The sequence below is a fragment of the Halichoeres trimaculatus genome, unplaced genomic scaffold, assembly GCF_033239565.1.
Source record: "Halichoeres trimaculatus isolate MK-OKI-2021-1 unplaced genomic scaffold, fHalTri1.1 fHalTri1_scaffold_24, whole genome shotgun sequence".
NCBI lineage: Eukaryota > Metazoa > Chordata > Actinopteri > Labriformes > Labridae > Halichoeres > Halichoeres trimaculatus.
Window position 1 is genome coordinate 5,833,465 of NW_027437202.1, and position 24,351 is coordinate 5,857,815.

At 46.0% G+C, this 24,351-nt stretch overlaps 2 protein-coding genes across 5 annotated transcripts in view; both read left to right on the forward strand.

Annotated features, from left to right (window-relative positions):
* The first annotated feature begins 295 nt into the window (after positions 1-295).
* gpd1c (glycerol-3-phosphate dehydrogenase 1c) lies at positions 296-3,274 on the forward strand. Its single transcript, XM_074664665.1, has 8 exons — positions 296-719; positions 1,158-1,335; positions 1,584-1,724; positions 1,865-2,003; positions 2,148-2,260; positions 2,348-2,581; positions 2,661-2,767; positions 2,848-3,274. Exons 1-8 carry the CDS (start codon positions 679-681, stop codon positions 2,942-2,944), a joined length of 1,050 nt encoding a protein of 349 aa, XP_074520766.1. The 5' UTR covers positions 296-678; the 3' UTR covers positions 2,945-3,274.
* A 4,993-nt stretch (positions 3,275-8,267) lies between these two features.
* Positions 8,268-24,351, forward strand: part of LOC141785986 (nck-associated protein 5-like) — a 106,083-nt gene continuing 89,999 nt past the window's right edge. Inside the window, exons 1-2 of one of the 4 annotated variants that reach the window (XM_074664663.1) lie at positions 8,268-8,427; positions 13,997-14,099. In XM_074664663.1, coding sequence (XP_074520764.1) covers positions 8,297-8,427; positions 13,997-14,099 — 234 coding nt within the window. In that variant the 5' untranslated portion in view covers positions 8,268-8,296. Of the gene's footprint in view, positions 8,428-13,996; positions 14,100-23,743; positions 23,872-24,351 lie in introns of those variants that run through there. The other 3 variants (XM_074664664.1, XM_074664660.1, XM_074664661.1) reach the window with 3 other exon arrangements.

Sequence of the window (24,351 nt, forward strand, 5' to 3'; positions counted from 1 at the left end):
TGAAAATAAAATTGTTATAAAATAAAATTTAAAATGTCTTGATCTGCAAACAACAATTCTACAAGTAAAAAAAGAATTAAGTTAGCTTCCATAACTTCACGAATACTTTCTACTTTTACTTCTATAGCATTTTCTCCTCGTTTGATAACTTCATATGATTTTTCTTCTGAAAAGTGTTACATTTTAGGCAACATTGCTTTGATTTCCTTTTCTAAAATATAATTTTTGTTGACGATGGCATTCTTGCGCACGCGCAGAGCCGATCAGCACCACATCTAGACTGGAAGCACAAGCCGACAGAACACCGGTCCGATCGGTTAGTCACAATAATAAAACGTGACTGGCAAGATCCTGTATTTTATCAGATGTTTAATGGTTTAAGGTTAATTAAGTGTTGATTGGATTCACTTCTCCATCATGTGTACTGTGCATTAATTCAGATACGCACGTTAATGAAACTGTGCGGTGTAACGCGTAACGAGTGCAACGCTGCTACAGCGTAATAAGACAACTGTATGATATTTGAGCATTAACTAAGATAAGGGGGAGTATCCGAGACGCGAGGGGAGGGATGGGTCTGAGAAAAATCCTAGGGCGTGTAAGGAAGTCTCTTGAAACCGAGGGAAAAGAACTACAGAGTCCTCAGTGAAGCTGGAAGACAGGATTTTTACCTCTACAATGCCCGCAAAGAAAGTCTGCATCGTTGGATCAGGAAACTGGTAACTTTTCATCCTTTTACTCGCACGCTTTATCTGTAAACAAACCCGCTGTTTCAGCTCATAGACTCAAAACACAACCGGTGCTTACAATAACTTCAAGCGGATTTGGATCTCCTGTTTGTAATCCTTCAATGTCTTTAAGCTTGTATGATTTATTAAATTGGAAAAGCTGCTGTGGATTTAGCTCGCATCCCCCTTTTGACAGCAGCTCACATCTTGTAGCAAACTGAGGGATTAGGTTGCAAGCTGCAAGCTGCAACATGAATACTGACAGTGTAGTCTTGCTGTGTGCATGCATTATCCTGCAAATAAAACGACCTTTAACATGATTATAACGTTGAATGCACACCAGTACTTGCTTTATGCTCCCTTTTGTTGTTGTTTTTGTCTGCATGGACAGTGTTTTGGTTTCCCTTTTTTAAGCCTGTTCTCTTTCAGGGGCTCATCCATCTCCAAGATCATAGGCAGCAATGTCAAAGCCTCCAACCGCTTCGACCCCATGGTGAACATGTGGGTTTATGAAGAAATGATCAACGGGAGGAAGCTCACAGAGATCATTAATACAGAGCATGAAAACGTTAAATACCTGCCAGGCCACAAGCTGCCCAGGAATGTGGTAAGTCTCAATAAAGACTATCAACAGGTATCATAGTTCACAGTAATCTCGCAGAACAACCAGGTAATAAACGGATAAGATAAGTCATCTGTGACTCAAGAAAAAATAATCATAGGTGATCAAAGACGGGTCATCAAGTTTTCTTTTTTGACAGTCAATCAAGAGGAAGAAAAACAACAGAAAAGTGGAGGAAGCTTTATATTTTAGGCTCTCCTGTGTGTTATATTTGTCTATGTTCTACCTCCCAGGTCGCAGTGCCAGACATCACAGAAGCCGTCAAAGGAGCAAAGATCCTCATTTTTGTTATCCCGCACCAGTTCATCAGCAACCTCTGCGACCAGATCAAACCTCACATCACCGAAGGGACCATTGGAATATCCCTCATTAAAGTAAGACTCCATCACTGCACCTCGTGTCTACAAAAAGAGGAAACACCCAGTCACATGCCGAGTGTTTCTGTGGTTTATTGTTGAGAAATCGCTGCAATGAAACAGCAAAAATAAGTCACACATTATCAAATGTCTCACAGGGTGTCGATGAGGGACCAGACGGACTGAAGCTCATCTCTGACATCATCAGAGAGAAGCTGGAAATCGAGGTCAGTGTCCTGATGGGGGCCAACATCGCCAGCGAGGTGGCAGACGAGAAGTTCTGTGAAACTACCATCGGTTAGACTTGATTTGGTTTATTTGGCAACTTCTGCGTGCAGATGGGTTACAGTTGAAAAGAGGATGCAGTGAGTTGGTCAGACAAAGTGAAAAAACCCTGACTCACTTCTCCTCTCTCTTTTTCTTTAACCACATTCAATAAAGGAGCAAAAAATGAGGGGAACGGCAACATTTTCAAAGAGCTGCTGCAAACTCCAAACTTCCGCATCACTGTCGTCGCAGAGAGCGATACGGTGGAGCTGTGTGGAGCTCTGAAGGTAAAGATGATCTCTTATTCTGGCAAAATGTTGAAAAGTCTTCATTAAGACGAAAAACTAATCCTTTGGGGTGCATCTGTTTGCAAGAATATCGTTGCAGTCGGGGCTGGATTCTGCGACGGCCTTGGTTTTGGAGACAACACCAAAGCAGCGGTGATCAGGCTGGGTCTGATGGAGATGGTCGCCTTTGCCAAGCTCTTCTGCAAAGGCTCAGTGAGCTCCGACACTTTCCTGGAGAGCTGCGGCGTGGCTGACCTCATCACTACCTGCTACGGAGGACGAAACCGTAAAGTGGCCGAGGCTTTCGTGAGAACGTCCAAGGTGAGCCGGACGGGATTGTTCCAGGAAGTAGAGAAAAGACGACAACGAAGACTCTAAAATTTACTCTCTTTTCCTGCAGTCCATCGCAGAACTTGAGGCAGAAATGCTGAACGGTCAGAAGCTGCAGGGACCTCAGACCTCAGCTGAAGTCTACAAGATCCTGCAAAAGAGGGACATGGTCGACAAGTGAGTCCTCAAACTAGTTCGAAAGAAATCGGCTTCTTTGAAACAGGACTGTTTGTAGAAAATCTGCTTTTCTCCCACAGGTTCCCGCTGTTTTCTGCCGTCTACCAGATCTGCTTTGAGGGCAAAGAGGTGAAAGAGTTCATCACCTGTCTGCAAAACCATCCAGAGCACATGTGATGGGACCAAATATACACTCCTGCTCCTGCAATAGCAGTTTACCACCACTAGATGGAGCAAGAGCTCCATCAGAAAGGCACGCACAATGCATCAGAGGAAGCTACAGTACACCTAAGTGCACTTTTATTTTATCTACACAACATTTCAAACTGGAGTCTTAATACTTTGATCTTTAAAAGCTTTTGAAATACTTTTTAGTTTAAATGAAACTCTTATAACAAAGAGTTTTACTGAATCAGCAGCATTAAAGAGATATAAATAATTTTATACACAAACTGTCTTTTTTTACTGTCCACTACATGACAAGAAGTTCATCATTTCAAAATCAAAACCAAGATCTTTCTATACCTTTGATGAACTGTTTTTCTTAATAAATCAAGTGGCAAGAAAGTCTACTGTGTCGTTTTTAAGACTCAAGCCGGTTCCCATGAGGAGAGTGGATTCAGGAACAAACGGCGTCCTTGTCTCGACTGTGTTCCACGTCAAAACGGTGGAACCTTTGAGAGTCTATCAGTCTGCCATCACTGTTCCTGAGTCTATCAGCGTCTGAATCTTTCTTCTCTTGGTTCATACCTTACACACATCACAAGTTAGACTGGAATCTGAGTCGTGTGTTGTCAATCAGAATGTGATTAGAAGTGAAATTATCCCGTGTAGATTATCTGCTATCAAAGACCTCACTTAGGAGGGCAAGGAGGATCTCCCTCTGGTTCCCATGGGAGAGCCAGGTCTCGTCGAGTTGATGTCCTCATCCTCAAACAGCGACTGTCATCGGCAGGTTTTTGAGCGGTGCTGAGACCCTTGTGGTGGTTTGACAGCGGCCCAGATCCTCTGTTTCAAAGAGAGGGTCCACCTTTAGATGAGACCCAAGTTTGAAAGAGGAGCTTAATCACCCCGGTAACTTGTCTGTTGGTATCCCACACACACTTTCCTGCAGTTAGAGGCCTTTTTGACAGCAGAGGATAATAGCGTAGCAGCGTGGAGGCAGGTCAGCGTGGAGCTGAAGAAAGAAATACTTTTTGATGGAAGCTCGCTGAACTCTGTCCATCACCTCTTTTGTTTCACTTCTTTGAAAAGCGAAAGGTAAAAACAGTTCTGTGGTTTGAGGGAGTGACGCGTCTCAAACTATTACTTTCTAAAGAAGATGCAGTCGTTATAAAAGTTGTTGACAGAAAAGCCTGCCAGAAAGATTTGATTGCTTTCTCTGGAAAGAGACGCCACTTAAATTTTATTCATCGTTCATTGATGTGGGAACAGAAATCATCACAAAGACAGAGGCAGGTTTTCAAAGCTGCTCCTACTGTGTTTTCTATTTTTATTGTTAATGACGGTTACTTCACCGTACTTTCCAAAAACCGGCTCTGATGTGGAATTCATCTTCCTCACAGTGTTTTCTGAACACCTACCCCCCTAAAAGTCCTCGTACTCAGCACATTCCAGGTTTGTTACGGATGTGATTTATGATGTGTGATGAGAGTGGGCTGTTATTCACAGTCGGCTTATCACACCTGTGTCTCCCGTGGATGAATGTCCAAGCTGTGCGTCCAAACTTCTCCCCTGAGCGCTCCATGTAGTGTTTTCTTTTTTCCATATGTAGGCCACCCTGAGCACGAGCTCACGGCTCACACTTTCAGATTTATAGCGCCCCACGCATCAGCTAATAGATACTGTGGAGGATTATGAGATTGTGTTGAACCGTACCTGTTATTATAGACCTTCCTGAGGTTTTTGTGTGGATACTTGTTCGCTTCTCGAGAGGTGGGAGTCTAAACCACATCTCCAGCTAATTACAGGCCACTGATCTCGTCAGCTGTCACCGCCACACTCTTTTTACATGTCAATGACAGCCAAATGGGACCTCATATCCTTCCTCCGGCTCACACAATGCCCTCATTGAAAGCACAAGAGCCAGACAGAAGACCAGGAGGGAGAAAGAGCGAAGGATGCTACTCCTCATCCCAGCTGGTGTCGCCTCAATGGCACTGAGTCTTGTCCGTGAAATAACAACCACTTCTCAAATCCTCCCCCTTCATCCTTCACCTCTGCTCCGGTCGTCTTCATCAGCGCCTCGGCCTAATCAGGGCACGTTTGCCGGGGACACTGCCGCTCTGCCTCCTTTTGTGTTCCCTCTGATGAGGGAGAAAGAGGAGGGTGAAAAAGGGGAGGTGAAGGCTGTGGTTGCACGGGTTTGCTTTTGCAGTCCTGGAGGAAGAGGAGGCCGGCTTGGCAGAACGCCTGACCGTGGCACTGCATACAAACACGGGGTGAAAACACAAGGCCTATTTGTTCGACTCGACCATCCTCTTACTTCAGGGCAAGGGGAAAAAATTGCTTGAGACATCCATGAGATACGGTTTGTTCCTTGCTTCCTGGGGACCGCCATCGATTCACTGGGTACAAGACGAATGGAAGCTCGTCCATGTCGGGGAATCATTCACCATAATTCAATGAAATTAAGTCAATTTGTACCGTAAAGACTTGGCGGCGTGCCCGGCTCTGTTGTCTGCTCTAAAAAAAGCTTTTTGATTAAATATAAAAACTATCAGACATCACGTGCAGCATCAGGACAGCAACTGCGATTTATCTCTCCAGTATATCACCAAAAGAGCTGACAAAGTCAAAGATGTAATGTCTCTTAGCTTCTTTCCTGCTTCATCTAAATCTCCCAGCCTGGATTTAAAGTTGCTGGCATCAGCACAAACTCCTCAATCCTGTCTGATTTGTGGAAGATGAAATCTTTACCGTATGTACTCGGCTGCTCTCTCTTGAGTCCACGCTTACATGCACATAAAGATGCTTTCAGGGGCTCCTGATGTGAAAGGGGACGTCATCTGGTTCCCAGTGCAGCTGCAAGTTACATTTAAGCAGCGTTCCAACATGTCAGTATCGAGTGCACGAACCTCTTCCTACTTTATGGGAATATTCACGTGGGAACTTTGAGTTTTCTGATGATGTTTTCCAGGATTTGATTATGTAAATAAGGCCACAACCACACTACCTTTGATTGGTGATACTGTTTCCACACTCTCTGCAGAGGTCGGGTTTGTTGCTCTTCATAAATTTCCATTTATGCTCCGTCTCGTCGCTGCAACATCAAAACCTTCGGGATCGTCTGGTGTTTCGATTGCAGATGTTTGTCGGTCAAAACGTCCCCATGATTGGAGACGACGCTGACAGAAGGGGTTTCCATGAAGCAGGTACACCAAAGGAGCCGTAAGTATCCCTGTAAGCCTCAGAGTTGACTGCTTTATGAGTGCTCTGGTCTTCACAAGTGAAAGGAGCTAGCAAGAGAGAAGTATTGTGGTTGAATGAGAAAACATTAACACTGGAGAGCTGGAAGAACGCATGCAGGAGCTGGTTGCACACTGTTTGAGTGCAAATGAAGAGCAGCTATGAGTGGGAAAACAGAAATATTAGAGTCAACTTGCAGGGATATGCGTCTCGTCCTTTAAAGAGTGGTTGTTTGTTGCATTGTAAAGCACTTCAGCTCCTCGAGTACACACTAAAGGCTTTGACCTGCAGAATACATATGACTTTCCCCTTTCTCCATCGTTTCCTCTGAGCTCCTGCAGTGATCTGACCTGTGACATGAAAGAGTTGCCTTGAATGGATCCGGATTTGCCTCGGGTCAAGAGGCATGTTCGGGGATCATTACCCTCCTGCTGTAGACTTGTTGTACCACCATATTTGGAAAATTTGGAACTCGAAAACATGTTGAGGATTGGGCTTTCGTGGTTATAGATGCACAAATTTGCACTTCTACGGCATTAAAGACTCATAACAAAGATTCATGGGGCGTCTCTGTGCTTTACGGTTTGATAAAAGAGAACAGAAATGGAAGCAACAGAGGAAAGAAAGTGACCCATCAAAACGTCAAACTAAGAGATTTTACTGCAAAGACATTCAAAGCTGTATTATTTCTGGTGCAAAACCCAACATTTCTACTGAAGCCAGCCCTTTAGATCATAAATTTAAATTAGGCAATAATTCAATTTTTTAATCCCTCAGATTAGAACAATCCATCACAAGCTCCTGATTAAGAAATCAAAGATGTCTGCTATCAAACGACACAGCCCATCTCCTTCACAACATGTGATAAGATAATTCTGTTTTCATCCAATAAGCTCCTGACATTTGGATCTAATTGAACGCCCGTGGCAAGATGACGAGCGGCGATCACATTCTTCAAATCATCTGACTTCAAAACAACTCCGAAAATTCTTCTTCTTCACGGCTTTCCTCCAAATTCTTGCAGCGTCGTCAACCCACCCGGCCTCCTCCTGCGGGTGTGAGCGCACGGTATTGCAATGCATGAAGAATGCAAGGACAGAACGGCATTATGGGAGGAATGATTGCGTTCGAGTCCAAGAGGAATGTGTCAGAGATGGGCTGAAGCGGAGCGTTTGTTCACAGTGGGAAGGGATGACAAACAGTGGGTGGCTGGTGATGGAGCTGCAGGGCTCTGACACCAAGGCAGCAGTGTTGCGAGTTAAAGTGAATGCTCTTTAAATTTTGATTTATTAAGAGAAAATAAGCTGAATATGACATCTGGGTTGAGGGTGATTTGACCTGTTTAGGCCTTGTGGGCTACAAGGATGGCTGGCAGTGAGGAATGCAGAAGTGCCCTGCAGAGAGGCCGATGAAAAGCAGAGTGCTGGTGGCTCTGAGCGGCGTGAAGAAGCCTACTTGGCAGTGAAGCCGGGAGTCATGTGCCTCCATTTAAATGAGAAGGGAAGAAAGGAAAGCAAGGTTGAGAAGGGGAGGGAGAGGAGTGCAGGCTGAGCTAAGAAGCTGGGGACTCAGCCAAGCCGAGACACTTGAGGAATGCAGCAGCAGCAGGAGTGGATCTTGCTTTGCAGTAATACCGTTACAGTTACTGGGTCTTTTTGAGTCCAGTCAGCAAGTCTGACAAGTCACAATCTCCACAAAGAGTGTCTCTCTTCTAAGTTTGCATCCACGTGTCTGCACTTTCTGACACGTATCTGCATGCACCGAGTCTTTCGGGTCTTCACGATCGTTGTCTTGTCTTGTCAACGTTTGTGCAGTTGTGTGCGAAGGCGCGAGGCATGTGGTGTGACTCCTCCAGCCCTGGCAGTTAGTTAATAAACACAGGCCTGTCAACAGCTGCTGGTGATGTAATGTGGAACTTCTCCTCACTCTCCTTATCCTCCCGCCCTCCCTCCCTCCCTCCCCCTTCTCTCCCTCTCTCGTCTATTTACAAGTCTCACTGGGTGTTGCTGCAGACTTCCAGCACTGCCAGCACAGATAGTGTGTTTAAGTGTGTGTGTTTGCGCGTGGCGTCTCTCCACCCTCCCCTCAGACTGCAACACTTCCAGGGGAATTTACGACAGCATGTTTTCAGCTGCCATCAAAGGAAATTCCACATCATCAGGTTGTCTTCCTAACCAAAACACCTCTGAGGGTCTGGGAACTACAGAGCCGGCTACTGACCTGCTGAGTGGAGGGGATCCGGCCGGCGCTGAGTAAGTATGGAGTCCTGCTTGTTTGTCTACTGATAGTATAGGAAGTCGTGGAGTTTCTTCTCCTCTATCGCAGCCTGGGGGAAAGTTAGTCAAGGTGAGAAAGGTGACAAACACACAGCCTGGAGTAGACTTGTTTTTAGACGAATGACAAAGTCTTCTGCAGAAATATCAGGACGGTAAGAAAAGTGCAACACGCGATTTTGCGCAGCATTTCCCCAAGTGTAAAAAGCTTAACTGTTAATGTTAACAGCTTCACAGCTTGTTTTTCTGTATACTGTTAATGATAAACTGTGGAAACTGAAGTCCCCGTGAGAGACAGGAAAACATTCAGACACATAAACACGCTGTTGTTTCTCAAGCTGTCAGCTGCCTGCTGGTGATGTGTGCCCATCTCATGATGCTCTCAGAGAAAACTCTGCAGCATCACCCTCAGTTTTCTGACTGTTTTAGTACCTGAAGACTGATCATGAGAGAGGTCAGCTGTGAGTCATGAAGCATGCAACAGGAAGCACGGCTGATTCCTTTTCCCAGGATGTATATTAAAGCATCCTACGCATCTGGTGGGATCAGCTCTGGGAATTGCAGGGACTCCCCTCATGAACAGGATGACGACATTGTATTCATTGTATTTCCTTTTTTTCTTCCACCCCCTCCCTCCTGTTTAAAGCCTCATATTAAATTCCACGCCATGCCCTGCTGACTACACAGGATTTAAAGCTGCTCAGACGAGTCCAGGCACAATCTTTATCACTAAAAGTGTCAGAAAAAGTAATTTTCTCGTCAGCAAACGGCCTCTCTTTTATCTTGTGTGACATGATTGTAGTTCGGAAGTAATTTCAGTGTTTGCATATCTGAGAACCGGTCTTTGCAGTTTGTTTGACAGCCTTTAAAGAAGAAGTAGTCAAATATTGATAAAACACTCCTCAAAGAGGCAGACAGAGCCTGGTGTGAAACTCTGCACACGGGGAACACTTAAGGAGACAGAACTGGAGCAGGCAGCTATGAATATTAGCGTAGGTGATTAAAAATGTAGAAGAGGGTGTCACATATTTGTCTGCTTGTTGCAAAGAGGCTGCAAATGATTTGCAAATGCCTCATTGTGCTCCAGCATGTCTCACAGCCATGTGACTGTAGAAATTTCTTCCATTTATCGTGCAAAAGTTTCCAATTTCAGCTCCTTAAATTTAGAAATTATTATCTTTTGTTGCTTTGCATCATTAGTTATCAAATATCTTTTACTTTTGGTTACTCTTTCCAAAAAGGTGAATTAGGAATGAAATCTGAGAACTGGCATCAACTGTGTGCACATATGCAGCAAAAGTTGCACATCACAGTGCATCAATTCTTCAGCCTAACATGATAATTTAAAAGGTTTTTGGATGATTTTGTTATTGCAAGAAACTTTTTTGGTCATTTTAAAGCAAAAACATGAGTGAAAATCAGCTCTAGCTGCAGGATCATCCAGTTTCCCTTTGCAAAAGTTGCACATTGAAGCATGCAAACGTGATCATTCCTCAATTTCCTCTCTTTTTTAAATCAATATTAGATTACTTAAAAGTTTGCACGGTGTAGTGTAGATAATAAGCAGCTCAAAGATGCTTGTTTTGTTCGTAATCTTTGTTCCAGATTGGAAAATGACATGAAATTAAAGTCACATGTCGACCTACATTGCCTGAAAAGCTCAAATTTGCAGCGGTGAAGGAAAAGCTGCCACCTGAAAACACCCCTGTAATGTCTGAGAGCCTTTTGGAGACAGGCTTTAACAGAGAACTAATCGATTATTTGAGGTAAAAGTGGAAATAATCTGCAGCTGAAGCCTCATTCCTCTTCATTCTCTACACTTTCTAAGACAGCCTCAAAACTCAGATTCATGTCTGTAACCCGGTGGTGGAAACAAAGCTTCTATTTTTATCAGGTGAGATAATTTCCAATTGAGCAACTTGCATCACAGAACAAATCTACACCTGCCTTAATAACAGGGTTTTAATGCCACATGCTCGTGCAGCGTTTAAAGGTGCACATGTTCAGCCTCGTTTGGAGAAAATTCATCCAACAGTTACATAATTGAGTCAAGTGTCGATTTTGTGTTTGCAGCATCAACACTGAAGTCAAAGGAGGTGTTAAAGTGACCTCTCAGCTTCTCATTTCACACCCATGTGCTGCATACTTCAAAGTTAACTGGTTCTCAATACGAGCGCGCTTCAAACGCGGATACACTCTGGCAGCATGTTTGAGAAATCGCTGGAAAAATCCAGAAGACATAATGATCGGTTTGCTGACAGTGTAAAAACAACAAAGCAGGGTGAAATATGGCGTATTGTTCGAGGCTCTCAGACGCAGTAATTCCACGTCAGGCCCGTGCCAGGCTGGAGCAGCCGGTGCCAAGAGTTGGGGGGACACGTGCAGAGGCGGGATGAGACAATCTGTCCAGCAGAGGGACTCAAAACATCCGATCAGCCTGGACCATCTGTGCAGCAGGAATACAGATGGAGCTCTCACTCTGTCTTTCTCCGCACATTAAACCCCACATCAGACACTTGCATGCTTCAATTTTCTCCTCAATGAATGGAAAGTAATAGCAACCCCCCTCACACATACACACACACACAGAAACGTCCCCTCCCACTTCCCCCGCAGAGTGTAGCAGGCGAATTAAACGTATAATCTTTCATTCATTCTCTCAGAAGAGGGAGAGAAAGAGGACCAGGCTCTGTACTGAGGGGGATGCCTCTGCCTCTGCCTCGGCGCTGACCCCGTTTCTGTCTTCCCCTCCTTTTATTCAAGGCATGGAGACAAAATGAATTGGTTCCTGGGGCAAAGGGGGTGCACCAATCAATGTCCAATCCCCCTACCATCCATTTCCAGGCCCTGGCACTTCCTGGCATGGCTCTTTTTGGGGTATTGATCACAGAGTTTGCCGCGGGGCTTGTCTTTCTGAGACTGTTTTGAAAAGCTTTCTAATAGATGTGAGCTCTGATTGAAAACTCATGCAAAATGCACGCCTGGAATCTCCTCTTAAGTCTTTGGCACTCCTCCTTCATTCTTCTCCTCCAGATGGCCTCTTCTTTATTTACTTATCTGCTCAGTTTATTGTAAAGCTTAACGTATAACCCATGACTGAATCAATCTGAAATGAAAAAGCAAATGCAGGCCGCTCTTTTATTGTGAATTCCAGCGCAGTCGTTCCTCAATAAGAGGTTTTGTTTGGAGGGAGAAGAGGGCAAAGTTCAACACACTTGATATCTGTGTTTGAACTCGCCGTGACAAAAATTTCCTACTTGTGGCAACTATGTTTTTTCTCACACAGTGCGGCGAGAAAATGCGTGGGTGAATGCTTGACTGTATTGGGTACAAAGGGCAGGATTGTCACTTGTGGATTAGTGTGGTTTCTGCCGCACTTTGAGGTCAAAAGCCAGAGGGTGGAGAGCAACAGGACCTTACAGTATGTTTAAGAGGAAAGAAAAGAGGAGGAGACTTGACGAAGTGCACAGCTGCCTGATTCTACCAAGCGTACAAAGAAACAGTATCAAATCCAAACCATGGCGATCCATATTCATGGACAATCTGGGCTTATTATCACCGTTTATCCCGCAGCCTGCAGTCTGTTTCCAGTGCAGGCCTCCCTCTCAATGGCTCTAAGTGTTATCATTAAGCTGTTATCCCCTCACATTATCCCTGTTGTAGTTTGGGGCTGTCTGCGGCTCGGTGACCTCAGCTGGGTCCTCCCTTGTTCCTGGAGCAGATGTTAAAAAAAGAGAACCCCCGACCACCCTCGAGTCCCACCTCAAACAACCTCCCTCCACACACACACACACTCTCACACCGCCTCCTCCCTTCACGCGGGCATCTAATTAGGCCTCCAGCACAAAGACTCCCAGATGTCAGCGTCCTCCTGGCCTCCTTTGATTATATCCTTTCCACCCCACTGGCTGGCTCGCCGACTGGCTGGACCATAGGCGTCGACGCGTGTCACTCGGCGCAGGTCAACAACCAAACCGGTTTAACATATCCGTAATTGCTTTTGGTGTAAATCATGAGGAATCTGGAGGGAGGGAGGACAGGCTGAGGAGGCTGTGGCTGCTGAGCGTCATAAAAGTGGACAAAGGAGCGTTTGGATGCGTGAAAAGAAATTAAATTAGAAACAAAACTGTACAGCGACTCTGCTCCTCTTTCACTCTGTTGTTTCTGCAGGTTTAAAAAGCACTGATCAGTCTTTAATCTCACATTTTCCTCACTGGATGCCCCTGATACCTGACTTTTAAAGTGTTAGCTTAATGAGGCCTCACCCTCACACTCCATCCACCCTGAGGACAATGGTGTCACTGTTTTTCACGTCTGCTCCCGGCCATCAGACACTGCTATAATCCATTTTAATCATTTACTCCTAATTTCTCTATCTCTGCTTCCAGTGGGCTCCACTTCCTCCTAATCTCCAGCGGAAAGGGACCCAACTCAAATGTAATCTAAACACGCAGTATTTGCACAATTAGCCGATACCAAACCAGACCGAGAGACAGGCAGGAGTCTGATGTTTCTGTGTCATTAGAGACACATCCTGCTCGCTGATTAGGCGACTTCCTCGGACGGGAGATAACCCGAGGGGTGATCAGAAGTGGGGCAGAAGGAGACAGTGTCATGTTAGGAAACAGAGCATCACTTCTGGGTGAAAAGGTAGCGCCTGATCCTGAATTCAGTCGCATGTTTTGTGCCCTCGTGTCGATGCGTTTGGACTTACCAGACTGACAGAGTATGGAGCGTGTCATGTTGATGTGTGGGGATGTTTGACAAGTGCAGTCAGGCTGGTGAAGGTTCAGACGGGGTGTAACTGATATTGCCTGCAGCTGATGCAGAAAGGAAGGGGCTTTTGGGGTGCTGTGTTGCCAACTTCAGAGTGTTTCCTATGAGGTGTGATCTCTAAATGATCTGATTTTGATGCTGTGCTTCGGCTTCACAGATGTTGCCTCTGTCTTTGTTACATAAGGCGATCTATCCATGCGTATATGCACGTGGCTTCACAGGTCGCGTAGCACCAACAGGGTCTCACCCCTCAGGCGTCCATCAGCTGACCTTTGACCCCGTCCTCGCCGATGAGGAAGTTGTGTGCTTACTCTGTGCACTACAACAGTGAGCGTAAAAGCCCCGGCTCTTTGTAAGGGAGTAGTATGCGTGAAGTGAAGTGTTTATCTTCTGCTGTGGCCTCAGTCAGGCCAGGTCGGACTGGTTCCCAGCGCTGTTTAGAGAGGCCTAGAAAAACAAAAAGAGGCTGAAGCTGAAGGGGTGTTGGGGCTGGGTCCGAGGGCGGGAAGCCTGGTGAGATCTGGCCTGGAGTTTTGTGATCCCAGAGTCCTGTCAGGCCTGAGGAGAAGTCCACATTTCCGCTCTGGTGCTGGTGCTGGGTTTCAAGAGGAGGGATAGAAAGTGAAAGAGTAGAGCAGAGCTGCCTCGGACTCTGACCCCTCTCTGAAAGGTGAAAGACCTTTTTTAACAGCCGAAACGTGACAGACCGGATACACCGTGCTCTTTGTTGACTTTCTTTTCCTCCACTCCTCCCCCTTTTCCCTCCCTTCAGGGCTTCACAGGTGTGTGGATCACTGCGAGGCAGAGAGGGCATGAGCCGACACCTGGAGAGGAGGGAGCAGCTGAAGAGACTATCACTTGACAGCAGCCTGCCGGTGAGTCCATCCTGACACACGTTGGTGTGTAATGGAATATTTGAGGATCAGCTTTTAAGGGTATAAAATAATGCTGCACATCCTGACACACACACACGTCAGGCAGCAAGGAGCAGAAAAAAGCCTCCCTCCTGTTTGTGAAACTCACTGACTGTGGCCGCCGCTTGATTGACAGCCTTATCTGTGATGCTGCGCGGCTCTTTGGAGTCACAGGAGTGGAAACTTGTTTTTGGCTCAGGGTTAACTGAAGGTGAATCTGCCAGCAAGTGCCTCTTTGGAATGTCAAGTGCAGCCGTGTAGCACGACGCCGTGTTGTGTCTGCGCGGCGGTGGAGGAGAAGCTTAATTCCCCCCTCGGTGCTTACAGTACAGTCACTGCACAGGAAATAACAAATTAAGAGTCCTAAAATAGCTTTTTAATGTCGGGGAGGCTGCAGATGAAAGGGTTAAATGGTGCAGTCATGTGACTAATACAGCCAGGGTTTGTCTTCTTGGTGTAATTTGTTGATGAGGCTTTAAAGAAGCCGAAGCGTTCTTTATTGACCTGACCTGGCTGACTTTACGGCGTTGTGCTGACCTATCCGAACCCGCTGCTGACACAGAGGAACTAAAAGTGCTGCTTTGATGTAAAGATCTGGTTTTCTTTCAACGTTTGCATCGACAACAGCAGCTCGAGGCCCGGCTCTTCACTCTGTCCGTCATCTCAAACCTCAACATAAGACAGAATCCAAAAAGAGAACTGGAGTGACACGTCTGGATCCTCGTCGTCTGCATAATTCAGAGTTTCTAGTGGCGCTTTGTGAATGTGTAACTCTGACACAGTGAGGGGAGGAAGGAAGTCGTGCGCCGTCTCTTATCAGTGATTCATGAAAGGCTCTGCGACAGCATCATATCACTGTCGTTGTTAGTTATACCCTGATGTGAGATTTATTGCGGCTTTAATTGCTTTAATTGGACACACGGCGACCTGATTTACTGTGAGGGTGAAAGTAGGTCATATTTGTGATATGAGCTTGTGATTCAGCGTGCTCGCGTTGGTCCGCTCAACTATCCATGCATGAATTTCTCCTCTTTCCCCGCGTTTGCTCCTCTTACTCATTTCCTTGCACCTTACTCCATGTCTACGTCCTTTCTCTTTCCTCCCTTCATGATTTATCTCACTCGAGGCGGCAGGAGCATAAGGGTGCAGGATTTTCCTTTAATAGTGGGACATGAGGAAGCCCAGAGCGTTTTGGGGAAGGTCCAGCGCAGATCTGGTGGCAGCGTGCAGATTTGAGTCCGTGGCACGAGCACAAGCTGCTTCTTTAGTGGTGCGGCTAATTTGTTGCAAAAGTTGGAGGAAAAGTTGGCGACCCTGTTTGACTCGGGATGAAATATAATCAAAACAACTTTGATACCTTTCTGGCTTGTTGTTGTGCGTTGCTGATTTCATTTTATCTCCTCACTGCTGATGAGAGGATGCGGTGTCTCAGGCCCTTGTGGCCCTTCTGCCCTGGCACAGATAAACCCACCAAGGCCTGTAAACACTCCTTTTCCTGGGAGGATATGAGCCTCAGATACATTTATTTTTTCAGGCATCTGAGAAAACACGAGAGGCGGATTCTGTCAGACCGTCAGACGAAAGGCATGAGCGCTCATGTTCGGGGTTTCCCTCGGCATCACCTGCGAACTGACAGGCTCGGTTTCAGATACGACCTGGAGTGCGCTTGTACTTTGTCACACAGATCACATTTTGGCCTCTTCCTGTTGGGATGATGAGTGGGAGAGAAAACGTCCATGACTTGTGACAAAAAACCATATGTGAGGCGAACGCCAGGTGAAATATTTATGTCTGCTCCTCTTTGGCTGGATTACATGAGCTGGCTTCATACAAAGCTCCTATCAGAGGTGATATGCATAATGCATCAGGCCACCATATGTTTCCTCGATGTAATTAACTCCATATCTTCTCTAAGTGTTTGATCCCAGAGACGTGGTGTTATCACATTTTATTGCTGCCACCCCAGACGGTGGTAAAAGGTTGGACTGGACGGTGTAATCTGGATCAGGTTATGCAGCTCAGGGACGGCCCAGACTATAGCAAACACAGTAACTGGGGCACCATTTGCATTACATAACAGCAGTGTTGCTGGGTTGATTCTATGCCTCTATTTATTTTTATCATTTGATGTTGCACGCGGATGAGACTCTCTTCGTCATGCAGGGTGAGCGCGCACGGTGAGCCCTATGGCCGTGGACGGTCTGTGAGCTGTTGCTAGCTGCTGCCAGCCAGCTCTAACTAGGTCACGGCAGGCGCTCTGCGAGGGGTCTTTGCTTTACTGTAGAGGCTTTGTTACACAATTCTGTTGATGAATATGGATTTGGTTGAGAGGATGGATTATCATCTATGGTTTCTCTGGATGCTTTAAGAGATCTGTAGTTTGTCAGGACAATAAAAATCTAGGTTATGGTATGAACACAAGGGTTAGCTTAGGTGGCGTATACACACTGAGTGTGAGAAGCTATTTTTGGATCCTTTGGTTGTTTGGGAGTAGATGCTCTGTTCATTTTCTCCTTGGTGACTCACAATTGGACCACTTCAAAGCTTGAAGAAACATAAAAATATCTCTGCTGATTCAGCCCAAAAAAGGATGAATAGCTGTGTAAGAAACTATTCTGTGTTTGTGATGTTTCTCTTCCCGCTGAGCAAAGATTTTCAGATGAAAAATAAGGGAAGCATTGGTGAGAAAACTCAGGAGCTTTAAGTCTTTAGCACCGGCCCTCCAGGCCAACAATTTCCCAAATTTTGTGGCAGATTTTCTGATTTTCCACTGAGTAAATCCAACACAAAAAAGACACTCTTATTGGCGGATGAAGAGCCGCCAGTTTCGATGGGAAAGGCTTGTTTCCCTCAGAATTTGCAAAATCACAAGATGAATAAGAGAGTATTTTGATACAGCCGTTATCAGTCCAACGAGAGTCCAACCCGCCTGTTCCTCCTCCACCTCCATCGCTGTCAACACATCAGTTGTTGGTGCCGTTGATCCAAAACAGAAGTTACAGCATCAAAAGCAAAGTCCCCCAAAGAACTTGGAGCTCTTTTCTTTTTCACACTTTCTTTTCTAAAAACTGAACTTCTAGGTTGAAAAACTAGTCTGTTGGGCTTTACAATCACGTGAAGTAATTCAGGTTTGGTGTCAAAGAGATTTGTCACGCACTAGATGCTCATTGTTGTCAGAAAGGCCCCACCTTCTTTGTTTTGTCCTCATCCATAAATAGCTAATTGCCTCGTGTGCCACTTTCTCGTCTGATGCATTTCCCCAAAAATTAGTGAGAGCGAGTCCTTGTTTTTGTCTCCCACACCCTTTTCCCTGCCAGACTTTATAACGTGTGCGGCATTGCAATCACGCTCAGAGATAATTGACAACAAAAGGCCAAAGTGAAAACACTCTGCAGGAGAGGCTAATAATCAAGTGTTGGGTATCACTGATTAAATGTACGGCGTGGAGCTGTGAGATGTATCGAACAAACAGCATGTGGCACTGATTTCCTGTTTGTCTCTGCAGTATTAGCTCAATCCCCCTGGCTTTTCTCGAGCCTCCTCCTTGTATAAAAGTCTTTTACGGGCTGATTTGCTGCCATGCTGTTATAACAGGCTGCAACTTGTTTCACTGGACGAAGCAAGACTATAAAATGTCCAGGAACCAGCTCCAAACAGACAAATTAGTTTGGTTTATGCTAAATTTAAGCACAAATGAATGAGACGCTGGGCCAGCATGGAGTCCACTTGGCGAGGCTGGATTTCCTCCGTCCTCTTCAGATCATTACAGCGGCTTGTTACAGCGCAGAGGAGACATAAAACCAAGCAGGAGAGAAAGGCCCTGAAGCAGGATGGGAAAGAAATGCTCAGAGTAATCTGATTGGCTCCCACATCGTCAGGGAGACAAATGAAGAGGTTTGATATTATTACTGCGCAGCTCAAACTAATTGAGTGTAATTATACTGCAGAAATCCAGCGACAATGCTGCCTCAGTGTGGGCCCCGTTCTCACGCTGAAGCCTGCTCGCTGTGTCAGCCTGATTCTTGAGGAGCCGGTGTGGTTATGAGGCTGAAGCTGATTGGACAGTCTGGGCCAGAGCCAGTGGATTTCTGCTTTCTCTCACACTTCATCTTGTAAATGAAGTTTTCTCAGCAGGGGTGTACCAGCCTCCAGCGGGGGGCTCCGTCAGCCCCCTCACGGTGCAGGTGACATACCAATCATACCTGGGCTCACCGCGTGGGTAGCCACGGGGCCGCAGGGTGTGGGAACCCGGAGAAACTGAAATCATGGAGCTTTTACTCCTCTCATGGGAACCGTCTCTTCTATCACGAGCCCCACGAGGAGCGATTACAACATCCCTAGACTCAAACAGCTCCCCTCATACCCACCGCACACTCTGGATACGACTAAGCAGCCTCCATCCGCTTGTTAAATTGGTTTGATAATTGTTTTTGATATGAGCCACTCGTCTGTTTTTCCAACCTCAAGTAATGAGCTTTGGCAGCCCCTTGTTAATACCTAGCTGGTGTTTTTATAAGGCTGGTTATATAATATTTTATAGATCTCGGCGTCACATGCGGGGGGTTTAATGCCCGTTCCGCATTTCTGCATGCAAGACTCACCAGTCGAGTGAACATATGTCAGAAAACGATGCGTTTGCATGGATTTCGATGAGTTGCAGGATTCATTTCAGGTGAGTAAAGCGAGAGAATCTCACATTCAGCTCCGGGTGATAATGAGCCAAGCTTTCCAACTGACCTGCTTATTGTCAGCTTAGCATGTGAACCATCTCCTCTGCCTGCCAATGACAGGCTGATGTGCACTGAAATCTCTGACCCGTGTCACAATCTGCATGCACGTTTCATGCCTCGGTTATGATCCTCTGGAAAGGATTCATTCCCTTGATGTTGCGCTGTTATCTGCACGATCGAGATCTTTTAGATAATCAGCCATAAAATAAAAGATAGGGCTCACCCAGAGTGGTTGGGGATGCTTTTATTTTGAAGGAGAGACATGTGCCAGATCTTCTAATTGGACGTGCATTCTCCCTCGTCCAATAAGAGCATCCATTGTGCAGTTTTGAGTTGAGGGGCCAATTACAGTTCTTCCAATCAAACGGTCCAGATCAAAGTTGGTACCGAAGGGCCCGCATGTGCAGCTCGAGTCACATGCACGACTGCTCACCCTGCGGTTTCCCTCAAAAAGAGCCGGGAACACAGAGGCCCTTTGAGAGACCCGAAAGTCTGCAGGGACAAGAGAGGAGAGGACAGTCCTCTCTTTATCTGCCGGCGTTATCTCCCAGCAGCATCAAACACTTTGCCGCGCGCTCAGTGGGAGGTTCAGCGAGATAACACAGTCACACACAGAAAATGTGTGTTTTAAAGAAGATTAGTTATAAACCTTTTCTTTCTTCACCAGCATGGGACAAGGATTTCTTATCCTATCATGCTGATCAAACACCTCCACAAAGTGTTATCAGACAGTCACAACCGCCCTGAAGACATTCTGTTTCAACTTCTGCACAACAAGCCCCAAAAGCAACTTCTCAAACACGTGAATAAAGTATTCAGTCACATTGAATATTAATGTTTTGGGTTTTAATGTAGTAAAAAGATTAACCGCACAATAAAAAGCCGGAAATGACTAAATCTCGTGGCACTTTTGGCGGTTTCTAATGTGCACAAGCTCCCATCCAGCTCCATGAAGATGTCTGTTTTTTTACAGCACCACAAAGTGACGATAGTTAAAGCCGAATTTAACGCAATGAAGTCACGTTTGAAATGGAAAAGCGCGAGTTAAAAAGTAGTTTCTGATGAGCAAGTAATCCAGCAAATTGTGTTTATTAAAATCGGCATCACATCTTCCAGGAGTGCGGCCACAAAGAGTGAGTAAGCATGCACAAATAGGCATGTATGTTGGAGAAATCAGGGGACTTTTGGGAGTTCATTAAACTTCTCTCAGACTGGCGACAGTATTTTTTGGTTGCTGAAACAGAGGCCTGACCTAACCCTGAAACAGACTCCAAACCCAGAGGAGCTTATCCCCGGGTGTTAACCCCATCCACCTGGCATGGCAGCTCCATCTCCAGGGATGTTTGCTTATCGTATGCAGATGAGACCCATCTTTGCATCCAGTGCTGGCAAAGCAGGTTTGGGCGAGAAGCGGGCAAAACTGGCAGAGTGCGGCTAACAGGATTGGACGTGCAGATTACCAAGAGAGGCCCTGCATCTGTCGAGCCCACCTCCTCACCTTACAGCTGGGTCGAGAGTCTTCTTCTATGGTTTCCTGGCAGACTGTGGAAGGCGTTGGTCACATCCTCCTCATCAGGCCCAGAGCCAGACCCTCAGCTGGGATCTGAGAGAGCCCTTTCATGCTGGGGTGACCAGGTTGTTTGGTTTGCTGATAAAAAATGTTTGGCTTTGGGGGTTTCTGGAACAGGGGGATGGACTGTGATTGTTTGGCTCCAAAATAATAGAACACAATGCTTTTCAGAACTCCAATGTCTGATTCGACATCCAAGAGACTAAAAATAAAACTTGGTCTTGGGGAAATAGTGCTGTTTGTCCTTGGATTGCTTCAATATCCCGAGCCTCAAACTGTGATCTCAGCTTGTGTAGAACTCTGTGTGGGTCTGGGAAGTTCCACAAAAACCCAAGACTCCCTTGTTGCCCTGAGCGGGTTGTGTTTATGTGTTTCCACATGGTGATGAAACCACTTAAAGACTAACATTTGATATATGATGCTCTATAAGTGCCTGCATGTTTGTTTCTCTGTGGGTTTGACTGATGAGGGTATATTTGTGTATATACGCTTACATGTGTTGACAAAGACTCCTTGTTTGTGGCCCCTTCCGTTGTGTTGCGGTGTTTGTCTTTGGGTTTCTCGTTGGTGTGGGTATGTTTTTATTTTTTTTAACAAAGCGTTTTTTTAATTGTAAATCATCCGCCACTGGTTCGGACATCATCTGGACATCATCCAAAAGTCTGGTTGGAACTTAATCCAGACTTAACCAGGACATCAGTATCATGCATGAACCCAGGGCTCCTTCCACTGAATGCCTTCTTCAAATATTTTGGAGATCTGTGATGTTTGTGAAGCAGGGAGTGGTTTGGTTGTGGCAAAAATGTGATTTTGTGACACCTGTGATGAGTGTGTGAGACACTCAGGTAAACAATCAGAGATAGAGTCAGACGCTCTCTCCTTTTGTTCAATTTCACATCTGACAAAATACCGCTGGTTATTTCCACACGTGCTCCTCCTGCCTGAGGACTGTGGGACCCGTTACGGACAATTGTCTTGCTCATACCGGCTCGGCTGGTATGGTGAGTGCCGACCAGGTGTTCACTTAGAGGAGTGGAGCTTCCTGGCACCTGGTGACCTCTTTGTTTTAAAAGGGTTGGAGGTTAAATCTAAAAGGGTTGGGGGAATATTTTCACTCAGCACATTCCTTCTCACGTTGACGCAACTGCTTTGGAATTTCAGCGCCTTGTAATTTGCAAATAACTCGAAAAATGCTCAAAACTCTTCAGTCATATCTGCGTTTTCTTCCTTTTAACTAATTCAAGCTGTGATGAATGGGTTTGCTTTAGCAGTCGATGCACCAAAATCGTTATTAGACCTCCATCTTTTAACTCCATCTTGATTATAAAGGCATGTTTGCACACTTCACTGACAGAATCTTTATTAAACTCCCAGAATACACTGCTTGATTGCTTTCCTATAATGGTTTCATGCATCCATCCGACAGACTCCTTCAGAATAGATTCTTGTGTAATTTTCTATTCATAAAGCTCTCACGACTAGGCGGGCTGGCTTTGATGGAAAACCATTAGTCACCTGCAGGAATCCTTCCAGGCACGGCGCTGAGTTTTACACCTGCATCACCTCAGCTCAGCTTCAGACAACCTGAAGCTTCTGTGTGTCTGATGTCATAAATTCCTCAGCGAGGCCCGCCCAGGCGCCTGCTGACTGATGAGTTTGTAATCTCCGTCTGAGCAGGAGCACCACCTGCCACTCAAGTCCCATCAATCACTGGGATAGCCACAGGTCAGCGGCTCAATTCTGTGCGGCAAACACGACTTATGTAGGTCAGTAGGAGCAAAACAATCACACGGGAGGATGGCTGCGAGATGTCGGTGCTTGGTTGGATGGAAATTGATGGATAAAGTTCACCAAAGGAGCTTATTATGAAGAAACAAACCTCAGACACTTCCAAGATGGATTTTTGAGGATATCCCTGAAGGTTTTGTCGCTGTTTGCTGATGGAAAGATGCTTGCAAGTTTCCCACGCTCTCCTTTAAGGTCACTGAGAGATGACAGCTATTGACATCATAAATCCACCCTTGATGAGTCAATAACAATGAAGCTCAAGCACGACTGAATATCTGAGTATAAGTCAAAGTGATGAACTCCCAGAACCAGTTGGGAAGGTGTAATGACCAGTGCTGACTACACAGGTTAAGGTGTGTCCTCTCCAGCTTGTTTCAGGTCACTCTGGGTAAATGTCAAACATTGTTCAGGGTTCGGTGTGAGCAAATTTAGCAACTGGAGCGCTTTTGTTTACCTCTGAAACTTGATGTTGGTTTACCATTCAGGGGCCAGCCTCTGTGTTTTGCAGTCTGGAGGAGAGAGATTATCTCTGAGGGAAACAAAAAGTCTGTGTTTCTTTGAAGAAGCAGCTCAGCAGTGTATCACATCATGTTTGTTTTCCTGAGTTGGATGCATCGACAACTTTCTGAAGCAGTTTAATTTTAAATCTATATATAGTCGTCTCGTCAGGCCAGCAAAACCCACTTTTTCCATCCTGATTAAACATTTTCATCCAAGTTGAACCACGTCTGTTTGCTCATTCACTTCTTCTTTCCTCCCCTGACATTTCAGTGACATTCTCACTCAGCATTCAAGAAACAGCTTCAAGAGCTGCATGTTTCAAGACAAAACCACCGGTATTTTCCGAGGACAAGAACTGCCTTCACCTTCATCCCTCATGAAGATCCTTTCTCTTTCTGTCAAGTCTCATCTGACAGATTTCTGCAGCGAGACAGGAGGAAAACGCTCCCGAGGCAAATGTCAAGGAGGCCTTTCATTGGTTGTTTGAAACTCTTTTTGTGCTGCCTGTCAGCTGCTTGAACACACACACGCTCGTTTTCTTGCTCTGTTTGCTGCCAAGTCCGTCTGTACATTGCCTTGGATCTCCCTGAGTGGCTGCAGCAGCAGTGGGTTCAGAGGCCAATGAGTGTGAGTTTTGGACTGAGTCGACCGGAGTGACTTGGAGTCTGAATCTGTTTGTGTTTGATGTCTTTACATGCATGCACAAAGACAAGCCAGGCACTTTTGAGCGCATAAACACATAAAAACACACACGCTCTCTCACACTCAGTCATGCCCAGGTGATTTAATCCAGGCTGACTGGCTGGTTAAATATTGACAAGAGCTGATGTGGCCTCGCTGAGGAGAAATTCAGACGCGGCACTTGGCTGCCAAGGCTGCACGGCTGCCTGCTGCATCATCAGTCCAACACACACACACACACACATGCACACACACCGCCGAAAGCAAACACACACACTCAGTGTCAGGCAGCAGCTGAGACTCCAGCAAAGCAGAAGCCGGGGCAGAAGTGGGGAACGAAGCGGAAGAGGAGGAAGGCAAGCAGACGAGCGGGGGAAAGCGGAGACGCAGGATGAGCCAGTTCGAGGAGCACGGCGTCGTGTGCGGGAGGATCCGAAACGTTCCTCTGCTGGAGCTGCTGGCGGTGAGTCCCGGTCCATACAACCTCCCCTTCACCCCACCTCCCCTACGAAACCCACCGGTCCCTCCTCCATCCCTTCTAGCCCTCTGTACGGAAGGTATCTGGGGCAGGAGGCAGGCTGTCTGGAGCTGGAAGTAGGTCTTTGACTGGGTGATAATCAGGCGAACATCCTGCCCTCTGGTCTGCCCAAATCCACAACCACGTACATGGCTGATGCCCCATACTGGAATGGCCCGGGGTTAGAGGTGCAGCGCTGAGGGAAAGTTAAAATCTGCATGGTTTGGGGGATTCTGCATGCAGAGGTTGTCACTATTAGCATGTTTTTGTTTGGACTTTGCAGAGAATCAAAGTTGTTGATCAATTCCTAAATTGAGAACGGAAAAACGACAAAATCTTGCAGAAAAATATAGTCAAAAACAAATCCAAAAGAGGATTTATTGTAGACAAGTCCTTGTTTGCCTTTTGGACTCTCAAGGTGTGTTT